Raw genomic sequence first — 20,038 nt, forward strand, 5'->3', positions numbered from 1 at the left:
AGGCGAGGCGAAGCTTGTACATCTCTCTGGTACACGGCGTAGCGCGTGTGCGCCACCACGAGAGGATCTACGTTATGCATCCAGCATAATCCGAGGCCTCTCTTTCTCGACAACCGGCAATTATCTTTACTAAACTAGGATCCCCGTGATTACACGGTTCGCTCACCTCATCCACCCTCACCCCCTTCCTTTTTCTCCTCCCTCTTCTTCTTTTTATTCTTCTCCTTCGACCGGCCCATCAGCCCAAGGGGTACTCTGAGCCCTACAGAATGCATCGATTGGAGAAAAAGTGGAAATGAATATACCGATGCATAAAATTTTTATTTCATTCATAGAAGGGATGAAAAAGCGGGCGAAATTACCGGACTTCAAGACGGTTAATATCGACAACCAAAGGCAATCTCACAATCATTTACGGAATAATTGCTTTCGAGTATAACGTCTTTCGTTATACTTTATGGGATATAAAGTCTGCACTGTAATAGTGAATATGTATTATTATACATAAACGCAATAATAAATATACGGATTTTTGTTCACTTACTTTGCGGTAACTTAATGCATTATTTTTTTACAAATCTTAAACCCTCTAGCTGAAGCTGAAGCTTTTCAAAGATCTCAATGCACTCCTTAATTTTTACGATACTGAAATAAGTACACACACAACGCAGAAGGACAAAGAATTGTGTATTCTATTGGCTTCCTCTAATTAGGCTGGATTTTGCTGTTGCAAAATAATTAGTCCGATTCTTTGAACTCGAGTACGGTTATTTAAATCATATACAACCGTTGAGTCAGACTAAAAAAAAATATTCTGAAAAATATTTTTAAAAAACTCGTGGATTAGTTTTAATAAGAACAAGTTGGTGTTCGAGTTTCCAATTTTTGCACTGATTTTATGATAATCACTGTAAGCACTTGCTGTAATTTTTTTTAATAATCTTGTCACTATTTCTTGATGATTATTATTTTTTTTAATAAATTAATTAATTGAATTAACATTCTACGACTAATTGGTTGGCGACATATTCTGGCATGCCTCTATTCCATTGAAGTTTTCGTTCGAATCGACTGAATTATCAAACCGCACGTGTTTCACGGGCGATGAACTTCCTTGATAAAATGGAGTAATATTTCTAAATGTATATGAAGAAAATAATTTTAAAATTGTAATGATGTATTCATTTGGTTATTAAAAAAGATATATTGGACACCGAATTGTGAAGTGTAAACTTTAGTGTTAACTACGTGGATGTGAACGAGAATCCGATATCGATCAGCAACAAGACGGTATAATGTGTACATATATATGTATTGTTGTATTATACATATACATATAACGATGTGCAATGGATTGTATAAAAGACCTACAGAGATTAAAAATAACTCGTACGTTAAAATTTTCATCCAGTTCGTCGAAACGATCGTTTTATGTATATATATATGTGTGTACATATACATATAGAGTCCGTGTATCTATAAGTGTGCCAAAATTCTTGCGAGCAATAAAGAATAAGTACAGTTTTACTGCCTACTTTGAATTTTCGTACGTGGTGTAATAAATCCTTTCCACTAACTGCCAGAATGCAAACGAAAGAAAAAAGTTCCACACTGCTGGTATACAGAGCTTTTCACAGACCGTATATAAAACTAAATGGCAAAAATTGTCTTCACATTATTTCAGCAATACGGCTCTCGCGTATAACAGTATAAGGAAATTTCTTACGGCGTCGAGGAAGAGCGCAAAATCTGTCGGAGAATTAAAACGCAGATGCAATAAATCAACGAATGACGTACCACATATATACGATATAACGATAATCCGCATGCGTATGATGCATTATAATAAATGCAGGGTAAACAAAGACGTTTTATTTAGATTTCTCAATCACTGAATCACTGAATCACGGTACGTTAAATTTGTCAAACAATGCTAGTTGGAACGCGGTTGATTGTTTCCGGTACAAGTTAAGGATTGTTTTATTCAAACAAGAGATTAGGATTGTTCGCGATGAGCGCTCGAGCGAGCACTTTGTATTTAACAGAAAGTCAGAGGCACACGCCCTGCTTCATGCCTGTACCGGTACAATAATAATATCGAGCGTCGCGTACGTATTAATACGAACATAGAAGCACGCGTGAAATATATAATCGTTAAACCGTCTGCGGGAACACAGTACACGAATTGGACAAATGCAATTACGAGTCCCGCGGCGATTCAATGATCCTGTCGAAATACGTCAAGTACGGATCGGCGAGCCTTTTGCCGCGAGCGAATTTGACGCCCGCCCGTCGCGACGCGTCGTTTGACCGAACAACTTTCCGGGAACGAAAAAGGGTTGAGGGTTTGCAGGATGAAACAATGCGACTCGAGGGGTCGAACTCCGAGGAGGAGGCGTGGATGCGGGACAAAGACTATCGGGGGGTAAAATCGGTAGATCGATCGAAAGGGTGAAGTGGGAAAATAAAAGCGTCGGGTGTGTCGTATCGTCGACGAGACGGACGTTAATAGGTCTGGACAATTATAGGCTCTGTAACTACACATACATATCCATACATATATGTATATAAATATATATATATTATATATATGTATATGTATATATACCTCCATTGCACAGGCGCGGATCGGCGACGTTATCCGGTCGGTTGGTCGGTTCGAAACCGCGCGCGTTTCTTTATTTCAATCGTCGACGTCGAGGAGGCTTTCGAAATATCATGCCTCGCCGGCTGCTGTCACGCAGGATGTGAGTTTTTGCCCCCTGCCGCCGCCGCCGCCGCCGCCTTCTCGAAGCACTGTGCAAGCTCTCGTCACTCTCGTCGAACGGTATTATTTTTCTTTCGCCGGTAACGACCCCACGTTCACGCCGCGCCCGCCTTTATATACTCCAAGCTCTCTCGTCTCATGTCCGAGATGAAATGAGGAGAGATGAATATTTCGGTCGAACCCGAAGGAAAACACAGACTCCTACGCTATATATTTCTAGACGACTTTCGTGACACAGTTGCGAGGAGTGCAATATCCTGAGTTAACCGTCTCACCGGCGAAAATATCCAGGTATATTAGAGAGACACGTCGATCGTCGACTAATACCTTCAACCTTCAGCAGCCACTGCCGGATGTCGTCGACGAGCCCAGTATTATCGGATCTTAGACGAAACTACACTTTATAGGGAATGAGAAAATTTTAATTATACCCTCGAAAATTTGGGTCGTTAAAAATGTTTTAACCATTTTCACCGTTCAATTACTATTTGTGTTTTATCATTATACACCTGTTCCGAATTCTTTAGACCATTAGAATTTTATGGATATAATTGAAGTAACCATTTTCCAAAAACTACTGCCAAACGTACAGATTTTTTCCTGAGATTTCGAAATCATTCAAGCCGGGTCATTTGAAATTCTTTAGGGTAATTCCGGGTGAGACGGCTGAAAATATGAAAGATGGCGCACGGTATAGCTGCTTGTGCACTTTACTGTATCGAACTACGCTGTGAGCCATCTCTTACCTATGGCTATGTCACCAAGATTTACGTTAGAACATCGAAGATACGCAACGTCGAGTACCAACAAGGCAAAATATTCGTCTTGCTCCTTAATACCAAAACGGAACACCCTGTATATTATGGGGGTCTGCATAAGTTGGCGTACAAAAGCAGCGAGCTCCCGAATGTTTCTCAATTAAGGCGTTCAATCGACTTGGCCGGTTGAGAGTTGGAGCAGTGGGGAATTCTTCTGGGAACCGCTGAGCTCGCCGAGGACTATAACACAGAGAGAGAGAGAGAGAAAAAGAAAGAGAGAGAGAGAAAGGAAGCAAGCAACCTGGGACAGCGGAAGGGCCGTAAAGCTTCAGATGAGAGGGACGGAGAGAATGAGAGAAGGACGTACGAGTATAGACAGAGAGTACGCCGGATGATAATTGAGCAAACGTGACTGGTGATCACCAATCTCTATATATGTACAATACGTAAAACATTATAGTATATTATGAGATTATTAGGCATAAGCTTTACCTCATTCAGCCTTACGAGAGTGAAAAAAGAGTTATTTTTAGGATATATAAAATATATCGAAAACCAATAAAAAGCTAATACTTTACAAGCTCATCCTAACTGATGCCTGAGATTAAGACGTGAATTCATATAACATCAAACCCGTTTCGTTAACACTTTTCACGATTCACGGGGTGAAGATAAAGCGATGCGGGGTTAAGATAGGTAGGGTGGGAGGGTAGGAGGCTCGGTAAAAGACGTCTCAATCATTTACCGGAATGAAAGTGTTGATAGTTCCATTCGCTGCTGTTCAAAACTCGATGCATGGGAGGCTGACTAAGGCGGAGTAAAATAAGGAGGAAGCAGCGCGGGTGACGACGACGAGGTTATACAGGCGAGCAGAAGAGCAAGGACGCGATGCAATTAGCAGTGCTAACAAGGCTGCGGGAGTTGAAACGGGGGCCCCTGCATTTACCATTCCCCGTTTAACATATACTTACACGTTACACATATACACATATAGTAGGTAACTTAGTATACGTATGTACAGTGTAACACACACGCATACATACAGGTACCTACAACGCGTGCATATAACATAAGTGTAGCTAGGGCGATTATTTGTTTACTTAATTCGAGGTTACACTTGGGGCACGTGTATGGGTGTGGAGGTAGAAAAAGGGCGAGGGAAGGGGGGGGGGATCAGAAAGGAAGAGAGGGAGGGAGGAAGGCATAAAGGAAAGGACGCGCAAGCGAGCAAGCGATAATTATCGGGGCCCCATGGGCGCGGGCCTCGCCCGCGAGAGTTGGGGTCTTAATTGAGGCGTGGGTAAGGAAGGGCGTCCTTGTTTCGTCGTTGCCGGGTCGTCCTGCAGGCCTCCGGCATGCGCCGGGCCCCGGACCGGGGCCCGGGATGAGCGGCGACCGGGGGAGAGAGGGTGAGGAGGGTAGGGGGAGACCCACCCCGACCGTGGAAAGAGTGAGATACATAGAGAGGTAAAGATAGAGAGAGACGGAGGCGGCCTAACCGGTCCTCCTACACTCGGTGCTCTCGCAGCCCGCGGGGTGCAGCCGCCTAGCAGGGACCAGAAACGCGGTGCCCCGGGACCGCGACGATACGATACGGGAAACGGGGAACGGGGAACGCCGGGCGCGGTGGTAGCGTACCCACCGAATTATTTATGGGGCCTGATAGAGACGCCGCGCCGCTGCGGCCACGTTCTCCTTGTCTACTAGCCGGGGCCCGGGACTCCGGGACTCGGGACTTAGGGTACGGGAACCTGGAACTGGGAACTGAGACCGACGAGCCACGCACCGAATACCAGTTCAGCCGCGACGAGAGAGTCTTCTTGTATCATGCCCACCTGTAGTATCCTCTTGTTACAGACGGCCGGATCCACGTGCTCCTTTTCGCGATCGTTTTCCCATGAGTAAAAGTCTTCTTTTACAGGTGCAAGCTGCGCGGAATCGTGGGACGAACGGGATTCAATCTCTCACGATAAGGGGTGCAAATCGCGGTTTCGACATTTTTAACCCTTATCCTGTCACATGGTTTTCAGTATACGTTGGCTGTCACGTGGGGTCTTTCGCTTCTTTTTAAGTGCTCCAAATATTCTGAAAAAATTCATGCATGTTCTTCGAGGCGTCTTAATTACTTATTTGGGAGAAAGACGCGTGCTTTCTAGTTTACAAGATATACCCCATGTGACAAGGTAAAGGTTAAATCTTTACACGAACGTCTTTATTCTTTCAGGAAAATTCGTAAAATAACTTCGTTTCATTATGATCGAAGAAGCGTATTGTTTACACCTTTGTTAATCAGTAAATAAATTATTCCGATCGTCCCAGAGTTTTGCTGGCGTTAAGAGATTTATTCGAGATATAACAGTGCCTATAGAAGTTTGATGATGAAGTTCGTCGGGGAAGGTTATTAATTGACACTTACAAAATTCTTCATTACAAATTTTGCGTCTTTTCAGCTGGACCCAACCAGCTATCATCAAGCTGCTTATTCAAACTTGTTCAAGCAAACAAATATAAAAATAAAATCGACTGAAATCAAAAATTTGCATTGCCTGACAACCGTTATTACGAGTATAACGAAAATTTCTTGCCACCGTACTGTATGAAATCATTTCGTAAAATCCGTAAAACTCTATTCAATTCGTTAAAATTTTTTACTGCACTCCGCGAAGGTCGTCATCAACTCCTTATAACCGGATGAACTTGAATCGTTTCGTAGAAATACAGAATCACGTTTAACAGGTGTTTTGAGGAATATTTTTCTCAACGTATAATCGTTTTTCTGACAAACATCCAGATTCACTTAAGTTATGCCAATTTTTCAGGCCCATGTGATCGAGTATTTTTGTGGGCTTTTTTCCCATATTCCTCGACCCCAACAGGCAAAAGTTTGCCTGACATCCAGATTTTATGACCGCCCCGACTGAAGCGTAACATATTATATAAATTTCGGCCTGATTGACCGCGAGAAATTTAACGATTTCATTTATGTGGTGTAACGGTTTTAGAGTCGGAATATTAAGAAGTATAAGACATGCTATGTAAGCTCTCAATGTATATCGATTACCTTGTTATATGATATTCGTCGCACTTTTTACCAAGTTTTTATACGCTAATACTGAATGCCCAGTTTTCCGATGCCTCGTATTATCGTTCCTGCCAACTGAAAAGTCGATCATTTCACACTCAATCACTTGTTTCGCATTGAAATACGGTGAATAATTAATTAGAATTCCTAGTACACAAAATTTGCAGATAACAATTATGCGTTACTATAAAAATGTTCAACTAATATTGCTCATATATAATAATTGAGATGTCTCACTAAGAATGTCTTGAATGTTTCGTCCGATTTAGAAGAATTTAATCAATTGTTGATTTTTCTCAGCCTTGAATACGATCCTGAATAATTTCAACTAGCCACGAAGTAACCGATATACCTACACAGCCTTGTACGTTCGTGATTGAATATCTCTCAGGACTAATATCCGTAATCAGTCCGTTAACGAATGAATCAAAACCATCGATGCATGCCCCATAAGGATCCTTGGCACTACTTTACCGAAAAGTATCGATATAAAAAATACGTTGCACTACTTTCAAATATTTCTCTCCACGAATCCCACATGGATGAGTATAAGTATATACAGAAAATGATGCACACAAATACGACGAAGAAGCGCGCATCTTGGTGAGTCGTTAAGCTGCCCAAGCGGACGCCGGTGGCGTGGGTGTCTTCGAGCCCGGACGAGGATTGGTGATGGTAATGGTGAGAGAGGAGGCAAGGGGAATAGCAGGGACAAGGGGAGGTTCGGGTGTACGGGGAAAGGCAGGGCCGCATTCCCTTATTTATTGCCCGGAATATTAAGTTACCTTACTACCACGGTGCATCGGCGCAGGTCGCGCTCACCCCAATACCACCGTGTTATTTCAGGCCGCGTGAGAAAGAGAGACGGGAAAAATAAAGCCTCGAAGACGGTGAAGATACAAGATTCTACCACGGGTAGAAAGAAGGAGAGAACTAGGGAGGCGCTACAACGGCGAGGTATCGAGATATTCAGGATTCGATGTGGTTTCTCTTGCAAGCAAGAGTGTTGTCGTTACAACCAAATACCCTGCGCAAAAAATATCACATCTGACTCGCAAAACTGGCCAAACGTAGAGCAAGACGCATGAAAAAGAGTTTGGCAAGAATTTGTGACCGCGGTGGGATGCGTTGAAATTCAATTCATCGTCCAACGTGTTCATTCTCGTCCTTTCAAATTGAGCAAAAAAGAAAAAAAAAAGAAAGATGGAAAGGGGACATGATAATCGTGAACACGTTACATGGAGAATGAGGTAGTGACAGCGTTCCTGGTTCTCGAGTTTAGTTAGCCGGTGACCGGCTAACGTACGACGACTCGACGAGAGCCGGGGGCTGGAAGCTGGATGAAATGAGAATAAGAATAAGAAGAGAGGGAACGAAGGAACGAACGACCGAGTGTGAACTTACAAGCGCTTACCTATATAAAACGCGAGAGACCGTGAGGGTTCCAGCTCGTAGTTCGCTGCCGGTCACGAGGCGACATCCTCCTCTCTTATCCTCTCCCTCCGCACCGCCACGTTCTCTGCCTCCACCACGTGAAGAGGACTTACCGCTGGTCCGCCCCGCGCGACAAAGGAAAGAACGAACGAACGCGAGGGTGATAGGAGGCGAAGGAGGAGGTGGTGGACCAGTTTTCTCGGCTCTCGGTCGTCGCAGTGCCCAGATCGGGTCGGTGGGTAGTCCTTTTTTATAACACGTACCCAGAGAGAGTCCGTTCCATAGAACGGAGGGCCTCGACGTGAGATCACGCGTCCCGATTAACCATCGAGCAGAGATTTCGCGGTAATCACTTTCTTATGCAGCCTTTACAGTACCGGAAGACCTAACACGTCTCCTCGATGTTCCCCGTAATCGCGATGTGCGAGATGTTTCCCCCGTGCAATCTGTTGCTCAGAGTGACGACCGAAATTTTATGGGTACCACCCTGCGGTGAAGAATTGCAGATACGAGATTGGAAGCGGTGAGAATTCGTTCGCGGATAGAATACGAAGCCGAGAGCGAGATTTCGGGACCGAATGAAATACGACTAAGAGGGCCCTGCAGCAAGTCGGTCGAGTGTGCGCGGTGGGCAAAGGATCGGAAGAGAAGGAGTCTGCGGTTGGCGCAGACGGAGCGATGAAGACATTAAAAGGGACGAGGATGGACGCGAAATTGGTTGTGAGATTACTTGGGGCGTCGGTTCGAGACCCTCTCGGCGAGTGTTGGAGCATGGTCAAGAGTCGGCCGTCCATAAGAAGAATAATGCCGTTGCGGTGGTGGGATCAGGATTTGCGACGACGGATTTACGAGAGCAAATAAACATCGTTATTATCCAGCGAACACCCAGGGCGTCTACCAATTCGCGTTGTACCTGAAGAAGGCTTGCAATGCAATTCTCCCAATGTGGATTGGCAAACGTCGCCGCCACTCGTCGCCGCGATTTCCCCTGCTCTAAGTTTCCCGAGTATAATCCAGCGATTCGTATGCTTGGTACCCGGCTCGTTTGACTCCTGGCTTCTGGCCTCGAGACCGAAACGACGCCGCGGCTGTAGTAAGAGAGATAAAAGAAAAAACACTCGCGCGAACTTGGCCGACCGGAATCATCGATATTATTGGAAGTGAAATCCGCCGATCAGAGTGTCGAGCTAAGGGTGCTGGAGTCCTCTGGTACCCAAGGGCCAAGGACTTCAACATGCCGGTGATGGTGATGATCGCCTGGAGAGGAGAGGAGCCGCGGTGGTCGTCAGACAAGCAGGTATGCGCGCTCGATACCTAGGCCGGGTTTTAAGGAGGCGCGCCTTGAACTGCATTAGCGGATTGCATGCTAATGGGGATCCGGTGACCGATCGGGCGTGCAAATGACTCCATTACCCTCCCCCTGATTCCCGTTCCGAGTCACACATGCTACAAACTGCTACTGCTGCTGCACGTTTCGTTGCGTACCTACTGCAAGCCAAGAGAACGCCATCGCGACTTTATTTCTCCCTTCACGAACTTTGTGACACGACGTTTCTACGTTACTTCACACCTTTCGTGCGTGGATAGGTGGATACCTACTCTACAGGTATCATCACTCAAAGCCATCCAGCGGGTACAGGAAATAGCTATACACCTGTAGCTTCTTATTATTATACCCATCAATCTGTTTGTCTACCTTTATAATATTTTCCTTCTACCTTGTGCTGCAACGGCTCTCACTCTGACCTTGTCCGCATGCCTTCGACAGGTGCATGAATAACGGAAAGATTACATGCGTCGCAGGTAGCTGCCTACCGCGTAAATATAAGTCGAACCGCTGAGTTGATAAAAATTCCAACAGCACAATAATTTGCGATTCATCATCCTCGTGAAAACCACAAAGTGAAATCCATCAAGTTAAGAAAAGGCACGTTGGTTTAAAGGATTACTCTACTCCTCGCCAAGTTTCCCTGCAGTTTGTGAAACGAGTACTTGAATAATATAGCATTCCCAGCTAACGGTGTAATAATAGACATATAATTCCCGACACTTGTCACAACTGTCATAATATCTGCCAGCCGCATACCTAGTTCCCCTCGCGTTGCAGCAGGCGGCGCCCGAAAAGATTAAGATAGGATGAAACGGGGGTTAGCGAGTTAGCTCGTGAATCATTAAGATCACCGACGGCACGAAGGTTATGGTGTATACCATACCGGCATGCAGCATCACCGAGGATGAAGTAAATTAGTAAAAGGGTCGTACACGTAGCGCCGGGGTCCGATGAAGAAAAAAAATGTGGAAGAAGAAGTAGAAGAAGAAGAAGAGCGTGTTGAGGTTCTGGCGGAAACGCGTGGCAGGCAAGAAAGTGTAAAACAGAAATATGCATGCCCATTTCCATACCGGCAATGCCGTCTGCAGTCGGGGTGTCTCGATCTGCTCCTAGTCTCCTGCTAAATATAACGCGTTATACGACTCAACTATTGACCCGCCAGCCAGCCAGCCAGCAAGTCAGCAAGTCAGCTCGTTCGTTCGTTCTACGGTTAGACGAGACCGAGTGTGCATCCTCCCTTTCATCCTTGTCGTCGGCGATTTTCCGAGTCTCCAGAAACTGCGGCAGTAAGGCATAGACGGTACCTTAGATGCTGGCCGATGATTCTCGGTGCATCGCGGCATGTCTCCTTATACTCCTCCTCATCCTCATCCCTGTACCGTGCAGTCGTCATCGTCGTCGCAGCGATCCCGTCGACGAGTCGGCAACGTGTCCGCCATATGGTATCCCTCCGCCGTTTCGTTTCTCTCCTCTTCTCTCATCTTCTCTGCTCTTCTCTTCTTTTCGGTATAGTCGCATTCGGTACCACAGAGCAATAAATATCACAACCTGAAACCCGGCGACGAAGCGTCAGGGTGCGGTATGACTATTCTTCGTAGAGCAGTTGTACGAAGGTACGGTTCCTCCTTTCCTCGTGCAGCTTGACTTCACATGGCGCGCCAGCATCCGCCCCCTCTCGATTAGTCGTCGCCGATATATTATCACGATTATACACAAAATCCTCCATACCTATATCGATTCCATATATCCGTACGCGGTTGAGGAAACTCTGATGTACACAAACGGGCCGACATGGCAGCCATGCGTCGCCCCAGGCCTGTGGATCCTCGGCGACGGTCGGCCCGCGGTAAAACGTCAGAAAAATTCATGCTATCGAGGGAGGAGGGTTGCTTCCGGTCCCCGCGCGGCGCGGTAAGAGTTAACGACCTGCTTTTATCTCTCGCGCGTCCGCGGCGTCTCGCGCCTTATTTCCATCTGTCTCTCCCGATCTCTCTCGCTCACTCTTATCCCCACTATCCTATCCTATCTTATCCTATCCTATCCCATTCTCTCTCTCTCTCTCTCACTCACTCTTGTTCGCCCGTTGACGAACAAGGACCGATATAATGCGGTGGTCATGAGGGCGTCTGAGGGACGGATTTACAACGAGAGCTGCAAGGCCCCCGGCGTCTGGTACTCGAAATAGACTCGGACTGTCCTAGGTGAAAAAAAGGATTCAAAGAAAAGGGGGAGGAGGTAAAAAAACGACTACCAGTTGACGATGTTTTCGTTGTAATTAAGTCCCCCTCTCCTCTCCTGCTCTCGTTCCTCACTTCACTCACCCCTCCTCCTCCTTCTACTCCTCCCCCACCGCCTCTTCCATCTTCTCTCGTACCGTTCTCATGACACGTCTTAACTTCGGCCCGAAGATGTAATTGCGTATTCCCGAAGGAACGGCGGAATCGTCCTCGTCAGAAGTCGGTGCGCGGCGCAAGACGGGCAATTACGGAAAGACGTGAACCCCGGGGTAGGATAATATTAATACGGGATAAATCGTTGTTTCCGATATACTTACGCGTATACCTATATACACGAGGAGATATTTCCTCGCGTGCGGTTAAGAGGTCTACTACTGCTGATGCTGATGCTTGATGCTGATGCTGATGCGGGAGCAGCGGCACGGGCGTTTAGTGAGCTATTAACACTGCAGCAACGGTGGACTCGCGGATGTATGGTACATACGTATAACGCGTACATAGACGAGAGGAAGAAGAAGGTGGGAAAGAGCAGGGCGTGCAGAGGAAGGAGAAACGGAGATTTGTGGACTCTGAGCAAAGACAAACAAAACGCCCGAGTTATCTTTACTTGGCAAACTTGCCGAGAGACCCCGACTAATATTTATACAACGACGACGCGGGTTAAACATACCACTAGTCAAATCAAACGATATAATCCGAATTCAAACAAGGCTCTTCCCCCCTTTTCTCTCTCTCTCTCTCTCTCTCTGTCTTCCGTTTTCCGTTTTCCAATCCCCCTCCCCCTTTCGCCACGCTATCCGAAACCCACCGACGCCTCTTCTTTGCCCCACGTATAACTACGTGCAAGCACACATGCAACTACCCCCCGCTACCCAGATACGCGTGTGCACACATAGGCGCGTGCACGTCGTCCTGGCGCCTCTCCCGTGTATACACGTTATAACGAATTACAATATATGCCCCGCTGCAGTACCACCAGACATACCGTTAAGCATTCCGAGACACGGTTATCAAATTTCAAAGATACGTCTGTAAGATCGATGAAGAGAAAATGTCTTTTTTCATTTTTTTTTTTTTTTTTCCATTTTAATAATCGATCAAACTTGTAAACGTTTCAAAACCTGTTTTTTCTCTGTCTTTGTTTCCGTATACTATTACTGTAATACTATAGCTATCGGGATATAGGAACTGTTTGGGTATAATAGATGCCCGTATAAAAACACACTCTGTATTCCGAATCAACACTTTATTATAAACTATACGTGAATCGAAAGAATTCTATCACCTTCAATTTTTCGTGGAATTGTAATAGAGCAAAAAGAAATTTGATAAACAAGATTCGAATTGGTTTTAATTGTCCAGCAAACTGATTGATCATTGATGCAAGTCTAACCAAAAATTACTCATACTACTACCAATGAATATGCCCTATACTGTAAAATCAAATATCATACCTGTCATCATTTGTTCTTCCACTCTAACCGCGAGTAAGTATGCAATAAAACAAAACAACCGGGCGATCGACGAAGCGAGGATAATGTATAGGGCGTGAATCCCACAGCCTAGAGAGTTTAAAATACATATAGTATACATCATACACATAAACCTATCCAGACGCAAGAGTTATGGAGCGAATAAAATCATTCATTCGTTCGGAGAGTCATTGAGATATCCACGATGGGTCTCAAGTCCCGAATCATCGGATTACAACGTGACCGAAAGACTCCGCGCATATATGTTAATTCCAATAAAGTCGTCGAGCTGAGAACGACGAACGAAGCTTGGCGCGCCCGCCTTTGTGCAGCAAGCTTGTTTCCCGTCGTGTCCCGACGCACGAGTCGGCGCTTCGACTGCTTCTGCCAGAGTGGCATGCAGCAAGAGCTCAGTCAAAGAGTTAGGAACAAAACGATATCGAACGAGCGTCGCACAACCTCCTCCTCGCGAGCTATACAACGAAAGAAATGCGACGTCGAGACGGCAGAGACACGCGCCATTTGCCAGAGCGCCAACCATGACGCCCGGCACCCATCGCTCAAACGTCAAAGTACTGCACCCGCACCAGATAGCAGCAGCTTTCTTGTCCCCCCTTCCTCGTCGTTGACGAATTTAGGATAGTTTATTGCCGGTAATGTGGTGGCTCGAGTCTTTCATTTTCTCTCACTCTTTCCACCTTTCGTTTTTTACTTCATCTTTTATCATCTTCTCCTCGACCCGCGCGTGCCGTTTATCACTTCTATATTTATGTGTAGATATCCATATCAAGTTACCCTGTAATAATTGCACAGCGTTCAACGAACAAGTTTACCTGCACAAAACGTTTCTCAAACTTGAACAATTTTTTCTATCGATTATTTATAAGTACACTGATCTTCACTGAATACTACACGTTGATCCGTCGCATTTTCGCTTCGAAAAAGTTTCCTAATCTACATATTTGGTATACCTAGAACAGGTAGGATATTGCGAATAAGACCAATTAAGCTCAAGATTTTATTATTTTTACAGATTATCGAGTGGAGGAGCAACGACGATCGGTGGAACCGGTAGTCCAGTGGGAAACAACGGTGGTAGCGGTAACGCGAACGGCGGTAACGTAGGTGGAAGTGGTTCCGGTCTGAGAGGAGAACAGAGCGGAAGCGGGAACGGAGACGAAGGTGGTAACGCCGAGGGGCGAGGAGGTGAAGGTGGAGGCGGAGACGCCGGCGGCGGTGGGAACGCGAGTTCCGGTACCGACTTCCTCCGCAGAAGCCACCCCCTCTCGGAGCACACTCTCCACCCCGCGTATCGGCTCAACTACATGGACCACCTCTACCATCAGCTCCAGGCCTCCACGCACAGCCCCAACGCCTCATTACACGGTAGGTATAGATTAAGAGCAATTTAATTGTACACGTATACCTCGAAGCCACGTAGTAATTACGGAATTTATTTTATACCGTGCAGAAGTCGAGATTCCTCAAGTGGAAATGAAAGAAACTGCTTTGAGCACACCTGTATTCAACTGCAGGTATAACACACGAGCCACGCGTTGAGGAATTTTCAGAAACTCAAATACCTATGCCGCGAGCATTGCTATTGAAACTCGCCCAAGTCTGGAGACGTTTAAAACGTGGAGTTGTGGGAAATGCTGTTGCCCCGTATTGGGAATCCCGTTTCTCCCCGTAATAGGCGCCAACTACTTTTTTCACTTCAAAGAAACGCCAATAATAAACATAGCGCGCGAGATCGGAAAAAGTCTCAGACTCAAATTCCTAAGGCTTATAAATCTCCACTGCATCTTGTGCGTGTAATCAATTCCCCACCTCATCCCCATCATTTCATAGTTAACGTTTCGTAAACAGTCCATAACGTTTGTACGGTTCATTGTCATTGGTAGAACACTAAGCGCATACGCAATGAGCATCAAGTTTCGCTAGTTATTAAAAATCGCGTGATTTACATTCGTATACAAATTATCCCGGGACGCGGACTGTCCGCGTCCTCGTCTCCAAGCCCAACAAAATGTATTCCACCCCATTTCCGCTTCTCGTAAAACTAAAACTTACATATTTCGGATGTCTGGCAGTGTCTGGTTTGCGTTTTTATGCTCATGCGGCATACTCGATCCCGCAGCATGCCGCACGGTTATTGAGACCGAAACCACTGCCGCTAATCAAGACAAAGTCCACCATTCTCGGTAAAAAAAATTGGACACCATATCGAGTTGTGGGGCCGCTGAACGAGGAGGAATAGGATCAGGCCAAAGAGTGGAGGGTTTTAAGATTCTCAAGTGCAGGTCCTGAGCCATCCTCTTCTCTCGAGCTCATCAACGCCCGCATATCCGCAGGAAGTATCGTTCAACGCAGCGCGTGCGTCCGTTCCGCGCTCCCAATCATGGGACACGGCCTTCCTTCCAAGCCGAGCGTACGTTCCGCGGGTACGAGGAATACGCGGCACGAAATGAGCAATTGACTCTTGTCAATACTTCTAGCTGACATTACGTTTATGTTTGATTTCAGGGCTGGGTGGTTTAGGACCGGAGTACCTCCTGCATGCTGCCGGCCCCGCGAGCACCCTCGCCTCGTCAGAATTTCCCTTCTCTATCGATGGTAAGTCCACCAAGATTTTCGACCAATTAACAATCAAGCCTGACCTCTCCCTCCGGGGCAACCCGACACCGAACCCCGATCTTATGGAGGATAGAGGTAAGGAGGACTAGAGGGAAATTAAAATGGCGTTGATGCAGCTAAAGTTCCACAAAGCACCAATCAGGTTGAACCCGATTGAATTCTGATTGCTAAGCGCCAATCAGATTGTTTCCCTTTTTGCGTATGAGCGCCATTCTGGTGACTTGTTCAACCACTAGTTGCTGCTTTTTAGTCGACACTTTTTCGATTGAAAAGCCATATGAGATACTTCTCCTTACCTCTGTACTCCGTACCCGATCTTCTACTCATCGACGATCCCGTAGCACCGCGTTGATTGAGAGGAGACGGAGTGGACAATGACCGGTATTTTCATCATTCATCTTTTCTTTCCTCAAACATGTAGGTTCGCCTGAAAACAGAGTAAGTGACGAAATCATTTCACGGTTTTTGAAAAATGATTTTTCATTCCCTTGCATCACCATAGTGTACAATTTTTACAATGAAGTTAACGATACGCTTGGCACATTCTCTTATAAATAATCGCCACATAAGAATATTACGAGAGCCTTTGAAGAAATTACTTACGAATTCATCGGTGCTAACTTCATTGAAACTATGATAGATGATATTATGATTAATTTAATTGGTTGAAATAACTTTCTAATGTAACGAAGAAATAAAATCAACACTGAATGGGTCGTGACAGCAGTTGAAAAAGGCACATTACGTTGAACACCTACGTTTCATATAAATCGAGGATACAATTGCGTTGAATTGTGAAGGAAACACACAATATAAACCGTCGTGATGTATATTTGCAAACCTATAACGTAAGAATCAAGAAAATCGCCAACATCATATTAAACTAAAGTGATATTTGTCGACATTAAAATCCGTCATAATCTGACCACGCCACACTTGGATCAAATATCTCGATTCAACCGTGCTCTCTACATGTTAACGAGTATCTGACTGTTGACTGATTTCCAGTTTCACACAAAGTATAATACGTAACTGGAAAAGCGTGATGTTGTCACGTGCACGCGTAGTTCGATGACTGTTCACAGACTGTTCCCAGTAGTATAGGTATACTCGCAACCGTTTCAAATTTAGAGAGAATGGACACACCAAAGGTATAACGTTGCAACATGATCAGACAGTGGCAGAGTAAAGTTGGATGGTAAGAGCGCGAGACGACGATGTACACAACAAAGAAGAAGAAGAAGAATGGGCTGCTGCTCGTTAGGAGAATCGGGAAGCTCGTTAACGCTTCGGGAGGGAACGTTCACGGTGAAGAGAACGCGGTGGTGGTACTCGGGTCGATCGAGCGTACCGATTGGACCAATTTACATGTCTCAATCCCAGGGAGCTCGTAGGTCTCGCGAAGAGTCCGGGTACCCCTGGGGACCCGGACTCCCGAGAAGCCTTTAAGACCGGTACGTTCAACGTGTCGGGGCAAGGGGTCAGCGGGTCGCGGACGAGCAGCCCCTGTTCGTATACTCGTTAAGAGTCATTACTCGCGCGATATATCGCCCGATAACGCGCTGCGTCCGGCCTTCAGACCCCTTCGGGGTACCGAGGCGAGCCTTGGCTCCTCGTGCCCGGGCAACGGGCCCCGAGTCCAAGGAACGACGCGTTACCGTAACCCTATACACCGGCGGCCAACCGTCTGGAAACCCTGGGGGTGTCGGATATCGCCTTCCCGACCTCAACGAGCGACAACTAAGTGTCGAAACCACCGCGGCCACAGCTAGTGTACGATAATCGGCGAAAGTGGTTTGCGTTACCACGCCGCAACCCGCTCGCGGCTACTTATCGAGTTAAGGGCAGCTGCCTCAGCTGCGGTCGCGGTTAACGCGGAACGTCCTCAACAAATTGTCCAATATTAGACGTTTTTCGTTGTTATATACTAATACGCTGGCGTTGTATTACCGTAGTCTAACCATGTTACTTTCAAGACAGTCTTTCTTGCGGTGACAGAGAAAATTAGGGGTGAACAATGAAGATGTCAGGGTGTTTAGCTGTCGGAAAAATCTGGAAAATCTGGAGTTGTCAGGGAATTTGCATGCGTCTGAAAAAGCCGGGAGATTTCGGGGAATTTGGGCGTGGGTCCTGGAATTTCTTACTTTCTTCCTCACTACTCTACGATTCTTTGAATTGTAGAAAATTACTCTTCGTAAGAAGATTGGAGGGGTTAATGGGAAAGGGGGACAAAGGATGAAAAATATGGTTTTTGAAGGAATTTTAAGAATTGATAAATTGATGCTTAGCACTGTGTGAAATTTATGAAAAATACAAACAAGTACGAAAAACCGTTAATACTCTCAGGTTGATGTTTCTACCGTCACGATTCGAAAGAATGACTAATCCTAATCTTCGATTAATTTCTTAAAATTGTCGCGTTTATTGATATATTTGGTAATTGTATTTGAGTAAAATTATACTGAGAGAAAAATTGGACGATTTTAACTTACACTGGAGACATCTGATGTATAATTTTTAACTAATTTACATTTAAAAAAAAGGAAATTTGTAAATAAAGTAAGGTTGAAATGAGTCCTGGAAGAATGTCTATTTTCGTCTGGAATGTCGGGAAATGTCAGGGAATTTGATAGGTCACTCACGCTAGATACCCTGGATGTTGAGAAATGCAAATTTTGTATTTTCGCCGCTTCACTGTTTCAGCCTCTTCGAGACTAGGCAGTCCTAGAGCCTCAGCATCAGCATCAGCGTCGGCGATCAGGGCGAGCAGAAAACGAGCCCTGAGCAGCTCACCGTACTCGGATAGATTCGACATCGACAGCATGATACGATTCAGCCCCAACAGCCTGGCATCCATCGTAAACGGCTCGAGAAGTAGCAGTGCGAGCGGAAGCTACGGCCATCTTTCCGCAGGTGAGCTTTGCGTTCCCTTCTTCAACGTCCTTGCACACATTTTCTACTCACACCAAGGCCGAACGAAGTTGAACGCGATGAACAGAGACCGAGCCAAGTAATGAATGGAGTGGAATATCACAGTCATTGCCATTCGCACATGTGTTAGCTAATACTTTAACTATTTAAACGCCAATAATCGTAAGACGTGTCACGAATTTTAGTATAGGTGCAATTGAAAATATGAAGGAGAGAGATAGAGAGAGAGCGAGAGAGAGAGAGAGAGAACGGATGTGATTTATGATTATGAGAGTCTTTTATAATTCGAGATGTAAATTTGGCGGTTCAATCACTACGGCGTATTATTAATGATGTGCAACGTGATAAATTAGTTAAATTGAACAATGAAAGTTGTAAATATAACTGACAAAAATTGAATAACCTCGTCCAAACGAGACAACACGGCGTAGATCATAGGTCAAGTTTTTCTCCTAGTTTTTACAACACGAGTTGACAATGAAGACACCATCCAGCCAAGTCTGGAAATTACCCGACTTCTCTTTCCCTTTACTAAAAATCCACGTATCTGCCGTAAGCAAAAGAAACCTAACTGCAATTTTATATCCATAATTCATTAACAGGTAAGTATATGTCGGTAAACCGATCGACTAATCGAACCTTGTACTGAAATAAATATGTAGCAGTGAAATCCATGCATAACCAAAAGAAAAGCAAGCAATTCCCCCCAAATTATGAATTGAAAAAAACTTCGAAGTATCTGTCACACATCTCCATGCACATAATGCGAATCTTAACGTTGGTACCGAATAAAGTCGAAGTACCGAACGGCGGTAGGGCAACGATACACGATGTGTCCGGGACCTTTTGCACGCGTTATAGTCATCGGTGAGGAAGGAAGGTCTTTAGAGTCGACTCACGCGCGTTGGGCATAAGATAACCATATTAGTCGCGGGTAATCTAGTCGTAACAATTAGCGCCGCGGTACCATCGAGGAGAACCAGAGACGAGGACGTTCGTTCCTGTAAATAGTTTCTTAGGTGCAAGTAAATCCATGCCGCGTGTGTCCCATCCATCCATCCGTCCGTCCATCCATTGGAACCGGCGGTCGTTCCTCATTGTGGCGTCGGTCGCCTAGCTGCTGCCGTCTCGCGCATAGCATATGCGCGTCTGTGAATGGAGGAGTATGGAATAACAAATAACGTCGCAGGTAAAACGGTGATGAGACGGGTAAGAGCCGAGCTGTACGGAAATCGCAGCAGAGCTCACGATGCGTTTCACAAGAGCCAGAAAGCTAGACTTGCCTGAAATGCAATCGTGCTGCCGTTGCTGCTGTTGCTGCTGACGGGCTTCTACTCCCAGCTCCTCCTGCTTATTGAAATGCTGGCTTAGCTACGTGCCGGAAGCACAC

General features: G+C 45.6%; 2 protein-coding genes across 2 annotated transcripts in view; one reads left to right on the forward strand and one right to left on the reverse strand.

The window, feature by feature from the left end:
• LOC124181812 overlaps window positions 1-20,038 on the reverse strand; it is a 151,064-nt gene that overhangs the window by 120,753 nt on the left and 10,273 nt on the right. Inside the window, exon 2 of the mRNA XM_046568603.1 lies at window positions 16,014-16,144. The gene's annotated coding sequence lies outside the window, so the exon portion shown is untranslated. The remainder of the gene's footprint in view (window positions 1-16,013; window positions 16,145-20,038) is intronic.
• LOC124181742 (transcriptional activator cubitus interruptus-like) overlaps window positions 1-20,038 on the forward strand; it is a 58,305-nt gene that overhangs the window by 29,515 nt on the left and 8,752 nt on the right. The window contains exons 2-4 of the mRNA XM_046568596.1: window positions 14,114-14,466; window positions 15,607-15,696; window positions 18,421-18,630. Coding sequence (XP_046424552.1) covers window positions 14,114-14,466; window positions 15,607-15,696; window positions 18,421-18,630 — 653 coding nt within the window. The remainder of the gene's footprint in view (window positions 1-14,113; window positions 14,467-15,606; window positions 15,697-18,420; window positions 18,631-20,038) is intronic.

Source organism: Neodiprion fabricii, chromosome 1 (assembly GCF_021155785.1).
Source record: "Neodiprion fabricii isolate iyNeoFabr1 chromosome 1, iyNeoFabr1.1, whole genome shotgun sequence".
Lineage (NCBI taxonomy): Eukaryota > Metazoa > Arthropoda > Insecta > Hymenoptera > Diprionidae > Neodiprion > Neodiprion fabricii.